Source organism: Rhinolophus sinicus, chromosome 18, assembly GCF_057876585.1.
Source record: "Rhinolophus sinicus isolate RSI-liver-muscle chromosome 18, RSI-T2T, whole genome shotgun sequence".
NCBI lineage: Eukaryota > Metazoa > Chordata > Mammalia > Chiroptera > Rhinolophidae > Rhinolophus > Rhinolophus sinicus.
Window position 1 is genome coordinate 48116388 of NC_142518.1, and position 15819 is coordinate 48132206.

The 15819-nt window shown below is 32.3% G+C and overlaps 1 protein-coding gene and 1 non-coding gene across 3 annotated transcripts in view; one reads left to right on the plus strand and one right to left on the minus strand.

Annotated features, from left to right (window-relative positions):
• The window catches only part of BRWD3 (bromodomain and WD repeat domain containing 3), a 105834-nt gene that overhangs the window by 54680 nt on the left and 35335 nt on the right, over positions 1-15819 (minus strand). For both annotated transcript variants that reach the window (XM_074324122.2, XM_019717548.3), the window contains exons 7-11: positions 7077-7237; positions 6046-6267; positions 1983-2083; positions 1409-1479; positions 394-494 (exon numbers count right to left, since the gene is read on the minus strand). In XM_074324122.2, the coding sequence (XP_074180223.1) occupies positions 394-494; positions 1409-1479; positions 1983-2083; positions 6046-6267; positions 7077-7237 (656 nt within the window). The remainder of the gene's footprint in view (positions 1-393; positions 495-1408; positions 1480-1982; positions 2084-6045; positions 6268-7076; positions 7238-15819) is intronic.
• On the plus strand, positions 11232-11305 carry TRNAM-CAU (transfer RNA methionine (anticodon CAU)). Its single transcript has one exon. It is a non-coding gene; the product is annotated as a tRNA-Met (tRNA).

Consider the following 15819-nt stretch of genomic DNA (forward strand, 5'->3'; position numbering starts at 1 on the left):
GTGGCATTCTGAAAACAGTCATGCTAAGACCAATAAGCTAAATTCAGCAAAAACATTTTTTTCCCAAGACATATTTGTCTTTTAATAAGTATGTAGACTTTAAAGTAACAAACAGCTTACATAGTTAATAAAATACAACAGGCTAAAAGAGGACTTTCATAAACTATTACTGTAATATATTTTTTCTTTTTCCATAGTCAAATAGAACTTATAACCATACTAAATCCAGAATTTCACACTGATCTACATTACTAAAGAGGCATGTTATCATATAGGTTTCAGCACCAATCTATATTAAATTGGGATACAGACCAGAAAAGAAGAAATAAAACCAACTTCCCAGGGGTGTTAAAAACGAAAGCAACATATTTAAATTTTTCATGTTTTTCTTACCGTATGTGACTCTAATTCAGCAATTTTCTCAGGGATCTCAGAACCCAAATAATATATTCTAATCACATGGTCAGTGCTACCTGTTGTAATAAACATTCCACCTGGAGGATTAAAAAACAAACTAACATGGTACCAAGCAACTTTAAAAGCCCCGTTTCCTTAGTTATATGCTAATTTATATTAATAAAAAAGCTTCAAGAAACACAAGGTTATCTTCTAATCATTATAGACATACTAACATTTCTCAGAAAAGTAAGTAAATTCAAAAAAAAATAAGAGAAATATTTAAAAGAAAACTATACCACTAACCCAACAAAAAACCACCAACTATACATTAAACATAGGACTTTGGATCATAAACATTAAGAGCTACACAGCCTTGAGGAATTCTTTATATTTTATGTGAAAACGTAATGTTCCAAAATTATTTATAAAATGACCTGTCTACAATTCTCTATAGTGGCTACAGCTGTTGAGTGTAAAAACTCACCTGCTTTTGGGACGATGAAAAAAATTCTACAGATAGATGGTGGTAATGTATGCAAAACAATGTGAATATACTTAATGTCATAAAACTGTATACTTTAAAGTAGTAAATTTTGTTACATTTTACCACAATAAAAAAAGGTTAACTAGCATGTGATTCTTAGCAGTAGAAAAGTACTATTTACACACTGTAAAAGTGTCTTACTTATGGAGCCACAGTCCACGTTCTCTGAAAAGTCAGGGCAGGATTTTAGTGTTGAACTGAGGGTGGAGGAGCTTTATTTTTACCAACTAAATTCTTCATTATATACAAACATATTAATTGTAAATAAGAAAAAAAGAAACCTCAAAAGCTATCACGTTAGAGTTCACAAAGGTCCATTTATTATAATATGTGATTCACATGTTTGATATGATTCCATTAAACTCAAATGTTGCCTTTTTTTCTCCACAAAATTGAAAAATATATCTTTTACAACTACGTCACTTAATATTTTTGATACTCAAAACATTCAATTTTTAAACATACCAGAACTGAAAGATGAACAAGATATCTGAACTCCAGGTCTGGATCTCTCAGTAAATTTCACTGGGCGATCTCTAAAAAAATAGTAAGATGTTTTTATTTTTCATTTAATATATAAGAATCTTAGCACACTGGATATTGACAGATTTAGCATCAATATTATAGAAACCACAAAATTTAGGCAGTCAATAAGTACTAGCCCCATCATTCAGGTTAAAAATGCATTTAACTTCATAAATACACTTTATGATATAAGTATTATTTTTATACCTTTACAGAAAAATTACCATGTCACTTATTACTATCATTAGGAGAAGTTCAAAGTTTTCTTACCAGAGTAAGAAATGAAACAAATACTCATTACCAAAATTTTGTGTGTAAATTAGTCTCTTCAACCTTGGTTTCATAAAAATTTTATTCTAAAATCTCTAATATTCAATTGAAGTAGGTATGGGTGTGTATATACACACATAAATTAATATACTTAAATACATGCACTATTAAGAATCTCAAGGTAATAAAGAAAAATGAATGTATTTGATTTTTCACAAAATTTCTAACGAAATTCTTAACTTACCTAAACTTCATTGTTTTTACATGCCATTGCCAGAAACAGATTGTTCCATCAGCACCAGTAGAAGTGAGGTATCTGGTTGTGCCTTTAGTTGATGGACAAAACTATTAAAAAAAAAAAATTCTAATTAAAATAGAAAGCTTTCACGTTCAAACTTATTTTAAATAGAGCATGTTCTAAGATTATAATCACTTCAACAAATATACTTTAAATAAAATCACTTAAGAATTTCAGTTTCAAGAAATTAGTTATTTAAATATCCTAGATTAATGAATACCTTACAAAAACTTTAAATATCACAAAAAACACAAAGAAAAATAATTCAGTTACTGAATTTAGAATAAAATATTTGTAGTACTAAAAAATAATTATTTAAAAATTCAACATCACACTGTAAGTTTACTATTTCACTACTTTTAATGGAGGAAAAAACTCAGTCATTACTAGTTAAACCACTACAAATCTGCTATCTACTTACATACATAGCAATAATCATGGAATTTTTAGTTCCATATGAATAGAGCATCAGAAGTAAATCTATAATCAATGATTAGGAAGTTAATATCTAAGTATATGAGTTTTAATATTTTGCTTTAAACTGTAACTTCAATGAAGTATGATATCAATTTTGTCCTTTTTAAATTTAAATCATTTTCATTTGTTTTAAATGGATAGCGTAAACTAGGTCAAATCTCTGTTCGTATCATTGTGGAAAAAACAGATTAGAACAATATATTTAAGTTGCCAATTTAAAGGATGACTACTACCCAGATGGACCATGAATGGACTATGTAGAATTCTCAGTATTTTACATGTCCTCAGAAAAAAAACACAAACGGAAGAGCCACTGGTCTCCTGATGCCTGGGACACAAGAAAAAGTTAAAAATCAATCCACAGTCTTTAGCATGCCTGTGAGGTTTTAACATTCCAAATAAAGATAAATAAACACCTTTCATTGAGATACAGATTAAGGATCAAGAAGCATAAAATTTAAATAAATTCTGAATTCAAATGAAAAGAAAACAATCATTAGAGATATAAGTCATTTATTTAGTTTTCTTGTTTGGCAGCACAGAACTTCAAATGACTAGAGATTAAATCAAAAAAAAATTATGATATTATCCATTAAGAGTTGATACATAGTAAAGAAATTAGTACTCAGGTAGCATGCTTATATCTTCACTTCTGAGACAAAGAAGTCTGCATTAGAAAGCTTAATCCACAATGTATAGCAGGAGTATGCAAATTACAGCCAACTCCCCAAATCCAGCTTGCTCCCTGTATCTGTAAATAAAATTTTATTGGTACAGTCACCTTACACTGTTTGTGGCTGCTTTGGGACTGCAATATCAGAGTTAAGTAGTTGGAACAGAGACCAAATAGCCTACAAAACCTGAAGTATTTATTACCCGGTCTATAAATGTACCGATCTCTGATATACAGGAAACAGCAATTAAATGTGAAATAGTATAACATTATTAAGTTTGAAGGAATACTAAAACCTTTATTATCCCCATTATATTTAAATTGCTTTCAATCACAAAGGGCGCTCGATATAGCCCACTAATGTACCTTAACTGGGTTTTTGTTTTTTTTTAAATTTATTGGGGTGACAATTGTTAGTGAAATTACATAGATTTCAGGTGTACAATTCTGTATTACATCATCTATAAATCCCATTGTGTGTTCACCAATTGGGTGGTTTTTAAATGAGGAATCGTTAGAGATTATAAAAATAAAAGTACTTATATGTACATTTCTGAATACAAATTAATAGTTATTGAAGAATATAGAAAAATAGAATAAAAGCTACTTACAATCCCACTATTAACATCCACTATTAACCACTATTAACCCACTATTAACATCCATTATTAACCACTATTAACATCACACCATTCTATCTTAATTTTATTTAAAAAAAGAAACTGAAAGGATAATAATACACCACAATGTTAACAGAGAGTCAATTAGCAAAGAATAAATAAAGCATAGAGAATGTATGCTAAATGGTGATCATTAGTATGGACAAAAATGAAACTAAGGGGAGAGAGGGAGTGCTGGGCATGCAATTTACAGTATTAGAGTAGTAAGGTGATCAAAGACGGTCTCCCTGAGAAAGTAACATTTGCACAAAGTGCTTAGAAAATGAGGAAACGAACCATGTGAATATTCAAGGAAGACTATTCCAGAGACATGAAACAGCAAGAGCAAAGGCAGGAGTGTAACTAGAGTGATCTAAAAAAGCAGAGGATAGCAACTAAAGCAGAATGAGAACAGGAAACAAGTAGTAGGAGACGAGTCAAAGAGAGCAAGGGACTGAGAATCTAAGTAAGGTCTTGTGGGTCACTGTACAGACTGGCTTTAACACTGACATTGAAGGATATTGAGGGTTCTGAGCACCAGTGACATGATTTATTTCCATTTCAAAATCATTCAGGCTGCTACGCAGAGGCTAGATTGGGGCAGGAGGCAGGGAAAGGAAGGCCAGTTAGAAGTATATTTCAGTAATCTAGGTCACAGATGATTGTGGTTTAAAATAGAGTAGTATGATGGAGGTCATGAGAATTTGTCAGATTCTAGATATATTCTGAGGGTAGAGCCAATATGATTTGTTAACAAGTTAGATATGAGATATAAGACAAAGAAAAGGGTCAGGGATGACTACTCTGAGCAATTGGAAGGATGAAATTGCTATTTGTTTAGATGGGGAAAGCTCTGGGAGGAACAGATCTGAAAAAAGAAGACAGGAGTTCAATTTTAAATTTGTTGACTTTGAGATGCCTAGTAGACATTCATGTGTTGATGCCAAGGGGTAGCTGAATATACCAGTATGGAGCTAAAAGTTCCCAAGATGCAAATATGAGTTTGAGAGTCATCAGCCTGCAGATGAAATTCAAAGCCATGAGATTTGATGAGATCACTAAGGGAAAAAAAATGTGATAAAGAAGAGGTCCGTGGATCTCTGGGACACTCCCACATGTAAACAAAATGACATAGAAACTAGCATATGAAACTATGAAGGAGCCAAACAGTATCATAAACATTTTTCAGTATAAACAAATAGTAATTTTTAAATGTTGTATGAGAGTATCTCCACATTCCAGAAATAATACTTTCAGATAGGATAGTGGGAACACAAGTACCTGGTTATCTCCCAAAACAAAATCCATGAAATAATTTCAACTGATCAAAAATCTGATATAAATTTTTTTCAAATCTAACATGCTTGATTTTTTTCAAATCCAACCAATTCAATCCTTGCTAGCTCCTCATAAACAGGTAATATAGTACTTAAATAACACACATAAAAATGACTGGCATACTTATTAGCCACTAAAGAACAAAGAAAAGTAAATGGGAATAATTATCTTGTCCACAAAAGTGATATCCTTGACCAAACTATAAAAGACTGTTTCAGAAGGATTCCTCTGTTTTGCTCTCAACACAAGAAGAGGACCACAGTTCAGCTTAGTTTTATTAAATAAAAGATCTTTAGGGGGTATCCAGGACTTTCACTACCAACATCTGGTAAAAACACTTTATGAACAAGTATTTAAAAGAAGTCAGTATACTGTATGTCAAACATCAAGTTGAAATAGGAAATCACTGAAACTAAGAACAAAAATTTCCCTAATATTAAACTTCTCTATCCCTCTTTTTCTAACTCTCTGTCTAAATCTGACTTATGAGCATCTTGGATTAAATATTAACACAAAATATGCCAATATTCAAGTTAGAACCTGTTTATTATATCCTGACTAACAGGTATTAATATTGCTCCTTAAGGCATTTACAAGTCCCTCCATTCTTCACAAATATGAGATAAACAAGATGTCTCACACTGTATTTGAAAAACTTTTTCAATGACCTTTTTACATATTTCTAAAGAGAATAGATTTATGTGAAAAAGGAACTTTAAAAAATACCTGCCTGACAAAGCCCTTAAGAGACTGATGTTTTTCTGTTGCCATTCTTTATATTATCTACACAATATATTTTTAAAAAAGAGAATTCTTATCCTTCTTACATATGTCAGAGGTATTTTTTTTCCATTTTTCTCACCTGTATGGAAGTAATAGAAGCTGAATGTCCCTGAAGGACTGCAACTGGAGCACAAGTTCGAAGACACCACACTCTTACAACCTTATCACAGCTGCCTGCAGCAATAAGAGTGTTTTCATAGTTAACAGCCATGTCAGAAATTTCAGCGGAGTGCCCTCGAAGTGTAGCAAGGAGGCGTCCATCATCTGTTGCCCAAATTTTCACCAAACAGTCATCTGAACCCTATTATAACACAAAAGGACAGGAGATTTACAATGAAGCCGAAATTCACCACCCTAACAAAAGCCAGAAATACAAGAGTAGATTTTTATTAAGTTATTTCTAAGTCTTTATTTTTCAGTCACTTCTCTCCATATAACATGGATCCAGTAGCAAATATAAATGATGTCCAAATGATAGCATTGACAAAGCACTGTCCAAACTGACAATGATATTTGTGAAGGGCTTCTCAAAACTACTACCAATCCTGACAACTCAAAACATTTTTAACTCACTTTTAAGTGATTTAGCATTAAGTATCTCTGCCATTCATTCTTTCCTGAGATCTGACAGCCTTTTTTCTTAATTGCTTGAATATTTTTTCTAAAATGTTAGTGTGCTACAATTTTGTACTCAAAAGCACACAGCATGATCTGGTTAATGAAAACTGAATTTTAAAAATAGTACTAAAATCAAAGGAATATACACACAATAACTGTAATCTTCATTACTGACTGTATAGTGCAGTTTAATTATTTGACCATAAGGATGATATAATTATTAATTAAGTAGAACTGGCACCGATTATGCTAGTGACAAAGGGAAAATATACATTAATAAATATTTATTTCCCTAAAGATAGAGGACATTATAGTTTACCCATTTACTTATATAGAATGAGAAAAGATTTTCAATTTCCACTCATCTTTTCTGCATTCCTGTGTCTAAAAAGGATAAACTGTTTACAAAGCATAATTCAATGCTGCTATGAAGGCTAGCTTCAATTGTTGTAAATCTCTAATACGTTACAGTATTATAAATTTTAAACTCACTGTAAAAATTCTTCTCCCACTTCGGTCAAATGCTACGCAGTACACTGATGACAAGTGTCCCAGAATTCTCTTATGCATCTTAATGTGCTGGTACGCAGATGAAGGAAAAATATGGCTGAAGCGACTGCATCCTGTTAATTGCCTGGCAGAGGTGATATTCACTGGAAAACAAAATGGGAGATTCACTCCTTAAAACCTAAAAATGAAACCTTTGTGAAGTTAAACCATGAATATTAAGATGAAATAAATAGGGTACACACACTACAGCATTTCTACCCTGTGAGAAGTCTAAATTCCATCACACATTTCACGATTTTATGAACTCAAGTTCACTACCACAAAGCACCAAGAATACTCTTCTTTTAAATCCCAGAAGTCTGATTTTGTTTGCCTTACTATAGTTTTTAAGTATAGTTCCATTTTGCCTTTTGTGGTGCACTAGTCAAACAGACTGTCTTTAAATATGTAGCTAAATCTTATATAACGTGAAATAATTTTAGAACAAAGACTGTATTTGGTTAAGTATAATACATCTTAAAAATTATATAGGGGATTTTTATGAACTCCTGTCCTACCTCCTCACACCCATCCTCCCTATATACAGCTGTCCCTAAAAATTGAAGAAGAATATAAGAGGATTTAAATACTGAAAAGAGAAAGAAAGCTATGATACCACATAGGTTATCACAAACAAACAATTCTTTGTAGGCTTGTCTATAGGTTCTCCCTTTTCTGGTTTCTGAAACTATAGGCTCTTCTTCTAGTTACCAATGAACTTTGAGGCTTCATCTCCTATGATGTCATCTTAGATCTGCCTCCATTTTTTTGTTGTTTCGTGTGTGTGTGTGTGTGTGTGTGTGTGTGTGTGTGTGTGTGTATTTTGTAGTTAATTTTGTTAAAAGGGAGCCAGAAGAAAACACAGGTCTCCATAATTCTCTTTCAAATACCATCTGGATTCTGTTCACTTCCCTCAAATGGAACTCCTGATCCCCATGTAAGGATTTACAACTACTCACTTGCTCTGTGAAATTCCTCCAGTTTTCCCTTATACACTGAAGATATTTATCATCCCACACATTTTATTTTAATCAAAACATAAGATTCCTATAAGTTCACAGTCACCTTGAAGGTGACCTTTCACCATGGTACATAAATAATACAGTACAAATGATAATTGCTTTGTGTTGAAGCAAGGCAAAATTAAGGCAAGTCTTGAGTTTTAGCTAGATCAGTACATCAGAACCATTCCACAATCAAAAATATGAAACCTTTCAGTGATATAATCTTAAGAGCAATAAAGTCTTTTTTCAGGCAAAAGTAGATCCACTGGCCATTTTAAACTGACAAAAATGACAAAAAAATGAATGATGAATAGCAAAATCAACAAAACTCTGAATGCAAATCATAAGAACACATTAGAGATCTAAGTATTTATGTAACACTGAGAGATGCAGAATAAATGATGGTAGAAAATCCATAAGCATCAGTATCAGGTAAGAGGATTCCTTTTTGGCAGCTGTTCCCACCCCAATCTCTAGAAATGTCCACAATTCTAAGTTGGGAAGAGCATGCACCATAACTTTGGGACTTTAGTGATCTTCCTTCTTCAATCAAATATTTTTTACTGCTGAGTTCCTTGAAACAATTAACCATTACTTCTGCTTTGCTTTTTTCTATCTATACTTTGCAAGTGGATAGAGGAAAGAGTGTGTTACTTTAAGGCAGGGTTTCTCAACCTCAGAACTACTGGCACCTTGGGCCTTATGATTCTTCATGATAGGGATGCTATCTGTCTATTTTAGTGTTCAGTAGCATCCCTGGCCTTTACCCACTAGATGCTAGGAATACCCCATTTACCACCAAGTTACGGCAAAGCAAAAATATCTCCAGACACTGTCAAACATCTTCTGGGGGTGGGAAGAACTGCCTCTGGCTGAAAACCACTGCTTGAAGTATAAGAATAAAAAACATCAAAAAACAACATCAACAGGAAGAAAACAAAATCAGAAAAGCTACTTTGACAAGAGGGCCTAGAGACACAAGGGAAAAAAAAAACAGTGAAAGAGGGGAGAGGTCCAGAAACCTACTCATTTATCCAACAAACATCCAAGTTTCTCAGTATCCAAAGAAACACAACTAAGCATGTAAACCAAATATACTTGACCCTACTGAAAGTTAGTATCTCAGGCCCAAACTGTTCAATCAGGAACAGTTACTCAAAAGTGGATGCATCTTTATAGTATATAAAAAATAGCTTTCACTTTTAAGACTCCTTTACAAAGAAAATTAATTCAAAAGAAAAAATGGAAAATATCTGCAACAAATATGACAGTCTTAATATTTTAAAACCATCTATAAGTTCACCATCAAGATCTAATAGATGGGTGGATTAAGGAAATTAACAAATAAGTCACAATTTAGGAAATATAAATAAAAAACTGAATCACAGAAAGCACTCAATTTCTTGCCACCTATCAAAAGAAATGTAAATGAAAATAACAAGATATAATTTTACAACCAATAAATTAACATTAAAAAATTCTAAAACCTAACAGCAATTACTACTTGAAACTAGTGCACACTTGTACATTTTTAGATGCACAACATAGTGACATGATCCATTTGGAAAATAATTTTGGCAATATACTTCAACATGAAAATATGCACACCCATTGCCTGATTTCTGGAATCTATCCCACTAGGAATATAACTGATTAGCAAAAAAGAGTTACATGTACAAAATGTTTAATGGAGTGCTACTTATAATTATATGACCTAAGTCTAATGACAGGTATGTGATGGACTATACTGTAGGAAATTATTAAATAAAACATGAAAACTGCAGCAGTGTGAAAATTTTAGGAACTACAAAGCAAAAAATATAAAATATAAACTTGGAAGTATACTATGATTTAAATTATGTACGAATATGCATTCATACATGAAAAAGACTAGAACAAAACAAGAGAAATGAAACCAATTGCTTCGTGATAAAAGTATACGTAAATTTTTTTAAAATTTCACTTAACACTCAACAATGTATTCTTATATTAAGCACATGCTTTTATTAGGTTCCTCTTAGTCATTACTAACAGCTACTAGAAAAAAATTTTAATATAAGGTATGGTGCATATCTGATGGCATCATCACTGAATATTCTTTCTTTCCCATCTCAGTGATTTTTTGTTTATTCATCCAGCACCTGAGATGATAACACATTTTTCTTAGTTGTTTGGTAATGTCAACAAGCCTTAGGCTCTATATACTAAGGAGTCTGTCAACACTCTCTTTTCCATGTATTCTCCACGTAGACACTATTTTTCAGTACTACTGCTTCTTGCTTTTTTTTTTTTTTTTTTTTTTTTTTTTACATATTCACAGGGCACTTTATCAGGAACAGTTTCCTCAACTGTTAATGACTGATAACTGACTATAAAAATACAATTACAAGTAGTTCACTTTTTACCAACCCTTGAGTATTTTTCTGGAAAGAAGTGTATCTCATTCTTCTAGCATAAATATTATATAGCTCCTTTGGGAAAGGCATATGCTCAAATCATTATTCTTGATCAGTTCGATTACAGTAGTCCACTGATAAAGAATTCAAAATAGCTGTTATAAAGAAACTTAATGAGCTACAAGAAAACCCAGGAAGACAATTCAACTCAGGCATAAAATTAGTGAATGAAGGAATTCTTTACCAAAGAAAAACAAATTATAAAAAAGTACCAAACAGAAATTCAGGAGCTGAAGAATTCAACGCGTGAGATTTAAAAAATGCAATGAAGAGCGTTGGTAACAGGGCAGACCAGATGAAGAAAGAATAAGTGACTTGGAGGATAATAATATAGAAATAAATCAGTTAGAAAAGAAGAGCAAACTAAGAATTTAAAAGTGGAAAAACCCCTATGAGAGCTATTGGATTTGATTAGAAAGCAAATATGAGAGAAGAGAGGAAAAAGGGGGTAAAGAGTTTATTTAAAGCAATAATAGCTGAGAACTTCCTGATCCTGGTAAAGGACTTGGACATACCACTCCACGAAGTTAATAGAACACCCTATTATCTCAATGCAAAAAGACCTGCAAGACATATTATGATGAAAATGGCTAAAATCAATTATAAAGAAAGACTCTTAAAGGCAGCAAGGGAAGAGTGGCCGGTTAGCTCAGTTGGTTAGAGCATGATGCTCATAACACCAAGGTTGCCGGTTCGATTCCTGCATGGGCCACTGTGAGCTGCGCCCTCCACAACTAGATTGAAACAACTACTTGACTTGGAGCTGATGGGTCCTGGAAAAACACACTTAAAAATAAACAGAAGTTTAAAAACAAGGCAGTAAGGGAATAAAAAATGAAGTAACCTATGAAGGAACCCCATTAGGCTATCAGTGGATTTCTCAGCAGAAACTCTATATGCCAAGACAGTGTAGAATGACATAGTCAAAGTGTTGAAAGATAAAAAATGGCAAGCCAAGAAGATTTTATCCAGGAAAATTATCCTTCAAATACGAAGGTAGAAATAAAGGCTTTTCCAGACAAACAAAAGCTGAGGGAGTTCACCACCACCAGACCTGTCTTGCAAGAAATGCTGGAAGTTCTTTAAGCTGAAGTGAAAAGATGCTAATAAGCAACAAGAAAACATATGAAAGTAAGCACTATGGAAAAAGTGAAAAATTGACAGAATTAGAAAATTATAATTCCACATTAGAAGGGTGTGTTAACCAATTAACTACAGATTAAAGGTTAAGGAAAAGAGTATTTAAAATAACTACAGAATAAAGGTTAAGGAAAAGAAAATTAAAAATAATTACAATTAGTATAATTTGTTCATGAATACACAGCATAAAAAGAGTAATTTGTGAAAGCAAAAATGTAAAGATGAAAGAGAAAAAAGGAGGAAATTTTTATAGGTAAATGGAGATAAGTTGCTATCAGCACAAAATGGACTATTTTATTTATGAGATGTTTTATGTAAGCCTCAAACCACAAAGTAAAAATCTAGAATGGATTCACAAAATTAAAACTAGGAGAGACAGAGCATACCACCATGGAAAATCAACAATTTAGAAAGGTAGGCAGAAACAGAAGGAAAAACAATGGAGACACAAAACAACTACAAGGCAAACAATAAATTGGTAGTAGTAGGGCTTACATATCAGTAGTCACTCTAAATATAAATGGATTGAATTCACCAATCAAAAGGCAAACAATTGTTGGATGGATAAAAAGAGAAGCCAACTACAATGTGCCTACCTGAGGCTAATTTCAGCTCTAAACACATATAAACACAGGTTCAAAGTGAAGGAATGGAAGAAGATATTCCAGACAAGTGGAAACCAAAAGAAAGAAGGAATAGCCATACTTATAGCAGACAAAATAGACTTGAAGCCAAAAATAGTAACAAAAGACAAAGGTCATTATATAATGATATGGGGTTAAAACATCAAGAAGATACAACAATCAAAAACATAATGGAGCACCTAACAGAAGATAGAAATAAACAACAATATAATAATACCTGGAGACTTCAATACCCCACTATCAGCAATGGATAGGTTACTCAGACAGAAAATCAACAAGGAAACACTGGAACAGAACCATACTTTAGATCAAATAGAATTAATCACATATAGAACATTTCATCCAACAGCAGCAGAATACACATTCCTCTCAAGTGTAAAACAGATCATATAATAGGACACAAAACAAGTCTTAGCAAATTTAAGAAGACTGAAATCATATCAACTATCTTTTCTGACCACAGTGTTATTAAACTACAAAACAAAAACAAGAGGAAAGCTGAAAAATCTACAAATATGTGGAAATTAAACCACTCGTTTCTGAACAACCAATAGGCAAAAGAAAAAAAATCAAAAGGGAAATAAAAAATTATCTTAAAACATGAAACTAGAACCACACGATATCAAATTCCATGGAATGCTGCAAGGCAGCTCTAAGATAAAAGTTTATAGCAGTAAGTGCATACATTAAGTATTAAAAAATTAGAAAAGATTTCAAACAACACAACTTTACACCTAAGGGAAGAATAAATTAAGACCCAAGTTAGCAAAATGAAGGAAATAATAAAGATCAGAGAGTAATAAATGAAATAGAGACCAGAAAAACAATAGAAAGGATCAATGAAACTAAGAGTTGGTTTTTCAGATAAACAAAATAGATACAACTTTAGCTAGACTAAGAAAAAAAAGAGAAGATTCAAATAAATAGAATTAGAAATGAAAAAGACATACAAGATATTACAGAAATATATAGAATTATAAGAGACAAGTACGAACAATTATAATGCCAACAGATTAGATAACCTAGAAGAAAAGGATACATTCCTAGAAACATATAACATACCAAGACTCAATCAAGAAGAAATAGGAAATCTGAACAGACTACTAACAAGTAAAGAGATGGAATAGTAATAATATTAAATATATATATATATATATATATATATATATATATATATATAAAACTCCCAACAATGAAAATCCCAGGACAAAAATTCTCAACAAAATATTACCAAACCAACCTCAAGAACACATTAAGAGGATTATACATCATAACCAAGTGTGACTTATTCCTGGGATACAAGGATGGTTTAACAAACTCAAATCAATAAATGTAATATATCACATTAATAGAATGAAAAATAAAAAAACCCAGATTATCTTAATAGATGCTAAAAAACAAAACAATACACAATTGACAGAATATAACATCCTTTTATAACAAAAAACCTTCAACAGGTTGGGTGTAGAAGGAGCATACCTCAACATAATAAAAGCCATAGATGACAAACCCTAGCTAACATACTCAAGGGTGAAAAATTGAAAAGCTTTTCCTCTAGGATTAGGAGGAACAAGGCAAGGATGCCCACTCTCACCACTCTTATTCAATATAGTACTGGAAGTCCTAGCTAGAGAAATTAGGTAAGAGAAAGGAATGAGACACCCAACTAGGAAAGGAAGAAATATAATTGTTATTTGTACAGGGTGTGATTTTGTATATAGAAAATCCTGAAGACTCAAGCAAAAAACTATTGGAACTAATCAACACAGTTAGCAAAGTTGCAGTATATAAAATCAACATACAGATATCAGTTGCATGCTTATACACTAATAATGAAACACTGAAAACAAAATTATCCCATTCATAATAGCATCAAAAACAATAAAATACCTAGAAATAAATTTAACCAAGGAAGTGAAAGATCTATACAATGAAAACTACAAGACTTAGTTGAATGAAATCAAAGATGAAACAAATAGAAAGACATCCTATGTTCATGGATCAAAAAAATTAATATTGTTAAAATGCCCATAGTACTCAAAGCCATCTATAGATACAATGCAATCTCGTATTAAAATTTCAATGGCATAATTCACAGAAATAGAAAAAACAATCCTAAAATTTGTATGGAACCAGAAAAGACCCCAAACAGTCAAAGCAATCCTGAAAAAGAACAGAACTGGAAGTATCACATTTCCTGATTTTAAATGATACTATAAAGCTATAGTAATGAAAACATCACGTTAATGGCATAAAATGAGACACATAGACCAATGAAACAAAATAGAGAGGCCCAGAATGACATCCCACATATGCAATCAACTAATATTTCACAGGGGGAGCCTAGGACACCGAATAAGGAAAGGATAGTTTCTTCAGCAAATGGTGCTGGGAAAACTGGATAAACATATGCTGCAGTGAAATTGGACCCCGATCTCACACTACTCACAAAAATTAACTCAAAATGGGTCAAACTTTAACATAAGACCTGATACCATAAAACTCCTAGAAGAAGGTGTAGGGAAGAAGCTCCACGACATTGGTCGTGGCAATGATTTTTCAAATATGACACCAAAAGTACAAACAACCTAAGCAAAGACAAGCAAGTCAAACAACATCAAACAAAGGCAAAGGGTTAATATCCAAAATATGTTATGAACTCATAAAACTCAATTAACAACAAAAAATCTGATTAAAAAATGGGCAGAAAATTAAACAGACATTTCTCCAAAGATGACATCCAAATGACCACCAGGTACATGAAAAGATGCTCAACATCACTAATCATAAGGGAAATGCAAATCAAAACAACGAGTTATCACCTCACACCTGTTAGAATGGCTATCATAAAGAAGACAAGAGATAACAAGTGTTGGCAAGGATGTGGAGAAAAGGGCATCCTTGTCTACTGTCTGTAGGAATGTAAGTTGGTTCAGACACCATGGAAAACAACATAGAGGTTCCCCCTAAAAAATTAAAAATAGAACTACCATATGATCCAGCAATTCCACTTCTGGGTATATACCCAAAGGAAATGAAAACAGGATATTGAAAAGCTATATGCACTCCCATATTTACAATATTTATCACATTAGTCACAATATGGAAACAATCTAAGTGCCCATCAGTGGATTAGGAAGATGTGATATACACAGAGTGCCAAAAAATGTATACACATTTTAAGAAAGGAAAAAATTGTATTAATTTAAAATTGTAATACTCAATACATGCCGATAACAAAAGATGTATACAAATCACGTTTGACTTCTGCAATTACAAGAGATGCTCAAAGTGGTTACCATCAGCGTAATTTTAATAGTTTTTTTCCCCTTTCTTAAAGTATGTATCCATTTTTTGGCACCCTCTGTATATATAATGGAATATTATTCAGGCATGAGAAAGGAGGGCATCCTGTCATTTGTGACAACATAGATGGACTTTA